This window comes from Physeter macrocephalus, chromosome 12 (assembly GCF_002837175.3).
Source record: "Physeter macrocephalus isolate SW-GA chromosome 12, ASM283717v5, whole genome shotgun sequence".
Lineage (NCBI taxonomy): Eukaryota > Metazoa > Chordata > Mammalia > Artiodactyla > Physeteridae > Physeter > Physeter macrocephalus.
This window is the reverse complement of record NC_041225.1, coordinates 69,681,023-69,688,708: the sequence shown is the minus strand read 5'-3', so window position 1 is coordinate 69,688,708 and position 7,686 is coordinate 69,681,023. Positions and strand designations below refer to the sequence as shown.

Genomic DNA, 7,686 nt, shown 5'->3' with positions numbered 1-7,686 from the left:
CTGGGGGTGGGGGCTCCGAGCCCGGCCCACAGCAAGGAAGGCGCAGCTCCCAGGGTCGCTGTCGCCCTCGCCGACTCCGTCTCCTCCGACGTCGTCGCCCCGCCCCGCCCCGGAAGTGACTTGAGGCTCATCCGGAACCTCCGGGCCCGGCGGCTGCAGCGTCACCAGCCGAGCTGGTGCGGGGCGGGCGGAGCGGCCGCTGCGGCCGTCAACGAACCGGGAACCGCGCGGGGCCAGCAGCGCGCCGGCCAGGGGAGGGGGCCCAGCGATAGGGCCGAGGGCGACGACGACGCGGAGGAGGCGGAGCCCGGAGAGGGGTGGGGGCCGGGGAGGGTTAGGGTGGGAGGGGGTTGGGGGGTGTTCTGGTCTCATGGAGCCGGCCGAAAGGGCGGGCGGCGGGGATCCCTTGGAGCCGGGCGGGCGCCCCGGTCCGGGCCCGCGAGGCTTCGTCCCGCAGAAGGAGATCGTCTACAACAAGCTGCTGCCCTACGCCGAGCGGCTGGACGCCGAGTCCGACTTGCAGCTGGCCCAGATCAAAAGCAACCTGGGCCGGGCAGTGCAGCTCCAAGAGCTGTGGCCCGGGGGCCTCTTCTGGACCAGGAAACTCTCCACGTAAGTGTGCCGGGGCCTGCAGGATGGGCCGGAGGCAAAGGCTCGGTGTGAAGGCGTCCGCGGGGGGTGGCGGGGAGGCTCTTTGTCCGCACCGGACCGCTGGACCCTCAACTCTGCCCCGGTTCGGGCGGATCGTTTCTGTGCAGTAATCCCAGGGTCGCGACCGAAGCCTGGGAAGCACTCAAGCTTCCTCTCTGCTACTTTCTTACGGGATCTCCCTGGTTCTCACTAGCCCTCTATGTCCTTCGCAGCTGTTTCTCCCCAAGGTTTCGGGTGGTTGTCTTCCGACATTCGGGGCCCGGGGGAGCGTGAGGGCACCGGACCCGCAGGGAAAGAGAGGAGCGGGCCCCCAGGGGTCCTCCTTGGACCTTTGCCTGTGGCGGGAGGGAGCAGAGAGGATTCGTCTTTGCGCGAACAACTCTTGACTTTTCCTGGTGTTGACTCCAGTTTTTCCTTCCCTTATGGTCCCTGCCTCTTCCTATCCCTCAGTTCGCGTCTAGTAACTTTCTGAATGGGAAGGAGGCCGTAGGGAACTTCTATGTTCTGCTTTTTTGGGCCTTCTCAGTCTTTGTGGGTTTGATTGAAAAGACTGTTTTAAAATCAGCCCTCAGCGCATTCTTGGGCTGTGTACTAGACGTCAATGTTGAGAATGTTGAGTCTTAGAATCTCGGGAAAGTGTATGTTGCTCCTTTTATGACATTTCCTTTGGAAATGTGCCATACTAAGGAAGACAGAGAAGGAAGCTGTCAAGTTGTCCTGGGCGTTATTAGTATCGGGCTTGTGTTAATTTTTGAGCTGCTCAAATGAATATAGATTACCTAAATCAATCTCAGTTGTTCTATTCTTCTTTTGTAACCTTTTTTTTTTTTTTTTTTTTTTTTTTTTTTGGTATAAACTGGCTGCAAACTACAGTGCCACTGAAATTAGGGGAAACCGAGTAAAGTACAGTTGAGGGGAAGGTTAGGGACATATTTGCTAGATGGGCATCTTCACTGTGTCAGAAGAACTTTTTTAAAAGAGAATTTTGCTGTATCTTGTTTGGTTGGCTATACATAAAATCTGATAACATTGTATGTTCATGCATGTCGGTATGGGTGGCTGAACACACAAGACATAAATCACTTATCTAATGTTTACCCAAATCTGCTGAGTGAACTGGCTGATGACTCAGGGTTTTGTAATGCAGTCGTCTTTTTTACATTTCCTCACAGGATGATTCTTATCTGCCAATTATTAGGGAGCCTCTGACAAATTTCTCATCTCCAGTTGTCGCTGGTGGTAGCACTAATTACCTTTTTAATTAAAGAGCAAAACTCAAATGCTTAATTTGCCCTTTTCAAAGAGTGACCATATTTATGTCAAGGTTAACAGCTCTCCTCTCGATTAGAGCTTGAAGAAGTTTGTGGTGTTAGGATCCATAGGAGACTTGGGAAAAAAGAAGTGCAACAGGGAGAAGAACCACTTTTGGTTAAAACAGAAGAATGTTTTATAAATTATTAAAATCCACACAGTTTTTTCAAGTGAGCCTCCTACGTTTTTGTGTTACTTGGGCACAGTAAAAATAAAGTTACTTTGTCAGTTCCAGTAATTCCTCATTTTAATCACTTAGATTAGATTTTTCAGAAAATAACCGTTTGGGGGGACACAAACAGCTCCTTTTAGATGCACAATATATAAATAAACCAGTGTGTGAATTCATATCTGGTTTGGATTTATTAATGGAGAATCTACACAGGCATAGTTAAGCACTGTTTTCTGACATTTTTATTGTAACTAAGCTTGGCAAATTAACACCTGGAGGTTTATTATTTTGGGCTTTTAGCTATAAGTATCTTTACCTAGAAAGGGCTAAAAATACAGTGGAGACAGTCCTTGATGTTTAGGGCAAGATTGCAGTTACACAGCTTTATAACCTATGAACGTCAAACCATTTATATCTAAGTAACCAGCAAGAAATGCTATCAGATAGAATTTTATTTTGGAACGGTGGTTAAATGCTGCAAGCTGATTCTTGGGATTACGCTATGAGACATTTTGAACTTGGTGGGACATGTTGTGATCTTGGGTGTATTTTTTCTCCTAAGTCATGCTAAGGTGACCTGTTTATAGTTGTGCTTGTTGTTTTTAAGCCTTGTGTGTGTTGCACAAGTTTACACCTAAATGATGCCAAAACATGTGATGATAGCTCTCAGTTACCTTAGTAGTGATCATACTTAGTATTTTGTAGAAGAATGGAAAGTAGTAATGAAAATAAAATCTAATTTCTCCCACTAGCTCTGTGACTGTGGGCAAGTTACTTTAATCATGTGTTTCAGTATACTTGTGAGAGAAATGAGGGAGTTGGACTAAATAATTCCTGAGAAACACTCCTGCTCTGTTATTTTATGATTTTATTTTTTATTCTGTAGAGCCTCAAATAAGCCAGTGTGTATCTTTCTCCAAGGACTGTTTGATAAGTTTGTAAACTACTGGAAATAGTTGCACATATCAAGTGCATTCCTAAAGAAGACCAGAGTGTAAATGCTGTTCAGAGACACTGGGACTGGATCCCCGACCAGAAGTATACATCCGTAATCTGGGTGTCACAGGACTGGGTAGAGTTCTGGTTTAGGAGATACTCAAGAACCCCCCCCACACACACCTTTTTTTTTAACTTTATCTCATTTTGATGGTTATAATTATCTTTTAATCTATCTCAAGACTTGCAGGTCTGTTTAGCAGATCTCTGTGAAGAAAGGTTATTTCTGTGTAGTTTAAAAATTGGCCCTGTGATATAATACAAGCTCTCTTGTACAGAGAGCTTAAAGTATTAGTACTACCTGTTGAAGTGAGATTGTGTGGCATCATACATCACGAGACTAGTTTTTAAGAAGCAAGGAAACAAATTAGAGAAGAGAGGCACAAACTAAACGGTCTTTGAAAAACAGCAGTTAAGACAGCTCTTGGACCCTGAGTGAAAGGCATCTGTAAGTAACTGGTATGGCCCATGTAGAGAATGAAAGGAGTTGAAGAAAGGTAATCTTGAAGCTCGCTTTTTCTCCCTTGTCCTTCTGGACCTTTCATGAGAGGAAGTGAGGTCTAGTCAGAAGAAGTTTATCTGTACCTGGTGTTGCCACTCTTATCATCTTGGTCTTGCTTAACCTCTCTTAGCTTTAGAGTCCTCTTTTGGAGAGTGGGAGTGTAAACTACGCATGGTTTTCCAAACCTAAAACGTAGCAGGGAATTGTTTCATAAAAGCAAAATCTTAAACACAAATCTTAAAAGCAAAATCTTAAAATTAGATCATTTCTTTCTTTTGTGTTTTTTTTTTAAAGCAGAATTTTGATTTTCGTGAAGTGTGTGTTTGGAGTATTATGAAGCAAATTTAGATGCTTTGTTTCAGTGAAAATGTTATATTCTCTGCTGTGAATGAAATGATTGTATTATAATGTATAATGAAATGATTGTGTTATACTGAGGAATCATTTGCTAATGATTAATTTGCTAATTAAGCTATAGCTCCCTTGTTTAATTATTATTAAGAATATTATGTGGCCTTACTTGATAGGAATTGGATTAAACCACATATGTATTTAATTAGATTATACAACCACTGGAAACTTGTTTAGTCAAGATATACATTATCAAATACACTAGCCTCCTCTTGTGGAAAGCAATATGTGACCACAGGAGCACCCAAATCCATATCATTTCTATGTTAGAGAAGAAAGAAGAAAATGCTAACCACTAAATCTCGGTGTTAATCTTGTCTGTTAACATGATGTACTTAATAGAGTAATATGTGAGTATTGAAATTGTGACGTACACAATAAAGATAAGTTTTTTATTTGTAAAAGAATCTCAAAATCTTGACAAATTGCCACATTCATCAGTGAGAGCCAGTTAGACAAAGTAGTAGAAAAGGTTTGTCTCTGTTATTTAAGTGGCCACACTCAAAACAGGACCCAAAATTTTGTAGGGAGAAAGTTGATTTTACATAGGAAAAAACAAAATACATGAATTGATTGATTTTGGAGAGACAAATTTTTCTGATAAAGTTGTATAACAGCACAGTAAGTTATCTTTCACTCTTTTTTCTGTTTGTTTTTTTGTTTTTGTTAAACTAACATACTATTTTTTAGAGTAGCTTTAGGTTCAGAGCAAAATTGAGCAAAAAGTACAAAGAGTTCTTATATACCCCCTGCCGCTACACATACACACGTTTGATTTTTCATAGCAATGTCAAACATATATTTTTTTAAATATTTGAGGCTCTTCCCATTTTCCAGGGATGTCTCTTACTCTTTCTTTTAAAACACCTTGTCAGTTTTCTCTTTACTAGTTAACTGGCTCTTTCTGCCTGAGTCTCATTTGTCATTGACTGTATGTGTGATTCTGATGTGAATAGTTTTCTAACTTTTTTTCTTTGCTTTAAATATTTTTTTTATTATGGAAAATGTCAAACATATACAGGAGAGGAAAGAATAATATAATGAACCTGGGTGTACCCGTCACCCATGTTCAACAGTTACCAACTCATGGCCAATTAGGTGTCTCCTACCACCACCCCCTTCAACCATTTTTTTCCAAAGCATATTCTTCATTCATAAATGTTTCCAGTATATATCTTTAAGGGAAAAGGAATTAAACAAAAAGTCAATAACAATATCATTATCAAACCTAAAAGAGTAACAGTATTACTTTGATCAACCTCATGAAGTTGGCTTCTTTGCAGAATTTGTAATTTTACTCCTGAGTTTCCATTTCATTTGCATTGTTTTGTCTAAGGTTCACTATAAACAGACCTCATGAACAGAGATAAAAGAAATAGCTCATTAATGAATATTTTCATATTATGACACTTTTTCTTCCCCTCTTAACTTTGGAGACATAGACTCAATCCTGGGATAACAAGGACTCCCTTGAATTATCTCTGTTTTAAAAATGAAGACACTGAGGTTCATAGATTAATACATAGCTTGATGCAAAGTAGTAGAGACAGGAGTCTTCTTTGAACAAATTATTTTGTGAGTGCCTTGTATGGAATGGGCACTGTTTGTGTCACTTGGGATATGTCAGTGAAAGAATTCCACCCTCCAGGGAAGTTCCAGAGTGTTCTTTTTCTCTTCATGCACATTTTTGTTCATTTAGGAGAGAGCAAGCAAGACGTAACTCCATCAAGAAATTTGGGGGAAGGAAATATGAATGCTAAGCACATTACTTAAAAAAAATTCTCACTCTGACTGGTGTGTTTTAATGCCCTACATTGAGGCACCGAGAAGGGCAGTTAGAAAACAGTTAGTAAAACAGTACCATGTGTTTTTCTTTTGAGATCTGAATGTATTACTTAAAAACAGTTTCTTGAAGAAGTGTTTATAAAATCAAATTGTCTTTGAAGTGTGTGTTCTTAATTGAAGTGAAACAGAGGCAAATCACTAACGTTTTTTAAGGGACCCTTATTTATTAGTAAATAAGTACATAACTTCTAAACCAGTTGTTCTCATTGTAGAACCTGGGAGTTACCTTTTTTTCTTCTATTAAGTGAGACTCATTTCTAGTGAATCTCCCTCCCCACCTCCCACATTTTTTAAATATAAAATTCAAATATGTGTTTCCTCTAACTTTTGTAGAGAATTTAGACCAAAATCTCATTTGTACTGTGTGAAAAGCAAGCTGAGACATGGTAATAAAAGCAACAGCAAGCAAAAAAACAACAAAAATCCTCTGTATTCATTGATACTGGCCACTGGAATGTTAAAAGCAGCACATACTATAAATATTCCCATTTGGAATCCTGAAGTTGGCTACTTCCATATTCGGCCTGTGCTCAGCATTTCTTCCCTTTTAGTGCACTCTCTTGATCCCTTATTCATGCTTTGGTATTCCTTGTGTACCTATCTTCTCTCTACTGTGAGCTTTCTTGGGGTCAGAGTCTTCCATATTTACTTCTCCTTACCTGCACCCACAGCATTTAGTGCAGCAGTATATACATTCATAGGTACTCAGTAATATTAGAATTAACTTTTTTGTTCCTTGTAAACTAAAGCATTATGCAGTTTCTGAAGAATTGTTACTTTTACAGTCAAAATGGAGAAAACGAATTTGGGGTGAGATCTGTTTTAATACTGGGTTCAAAAGAAAGTGTATATTTAACCAAAGAAGAGGGAAGGAGCATCTTGGTTGAGGAAGAGAATGGTGTGTTTCATAACCCAAAGAGAGAGGGTATGGGGAGTGGGGTTTAACAAAGTTAATTAGAGAAGAGAGCAGATTATTTGGGTTCCATCAGGGAGTTTGAAATTTTCATTTAAAAATAAATCTGTCATTGTTATTGTTAAATATTTAGTGTTTAAAAATTTAGAGTATCATTACTACAGTTTTTTGATAGATGAACCATAAAATTTTGGTAGTGGTCATTACCTTTTTATGCTAATTTGGCTTTATTCATAACACCCAGACCCTAAATTTTAGAGTTAAAAAATATAATAAAGCCTTTTTCCCTTTCTAAGAAAAAACTTAACACCATTGCAGCTGTGAAATGGGTTTGAGAGTAGTATTTTAGTTCAAGTAAGTTGGAGGTTGCTTAAAATATTATTAAAAATGCTTTATAATCTTTTTTTTTCAAATACATAGACTTAAAAAAATTTTTTTTATACAGCAGGTTCTTATTAGTTATCCATTTTATACACATCAGTGTATGCATGTCAATTCCAATCGCCCAATTCATTACCCCCCACCTCCACCCCCACCCCCCTGCCACTTTGCCCCCTTGGTGTCCATATGTTTATTCTCTACGTCTGTGTCTCTATTTCTGCCCTGCAAACCGGTTCACCTGTACCATTTTTCTAGGTTCCACATACATGCGTTAATATACGATATTTGTTTTTCTCTTTCTGACTTACTTCACTCCGTATGACAGTCTCTAGATCCATCCACGTCTCTACAAATGACCCAATTTGTTCCTTTTTATGGCTGAGTAATATTCCATTGTATATATGTACCACGTCTTCTTTATCCATTCGTCTGTCGATGGGCATTTAGGTTGCTTCCATGACCTGGCTATTGTAAATAGTGCTGCAATGAACATTGGGGTGCATG

General features: G+C 40.0%; 1 protein-coding gene across 1 annotated transcript in view; it reads left to right on the top strand.

Moving 5' to 3' along the window:
* The first annotated feature begins 354 nt into the window (after positions 1–354).
* PSME4 (proteasome activator subunit 4) overlaps positions 355–7,686 on the top strand; it is a 99,498-nt gene continuing 92,166 nt past the window's right edge. Inside the window, exon 1 of the mRNA XM_024118664.3 lies at positions 355–612. Coding sequence (XP_023974432.1) covers positions 371–612 — 242 coding nt within the window. The 5' untranslated portion in view covers positions 355–370. The remainder of the gene's footprint in view (positions 613–7,686) is intronic.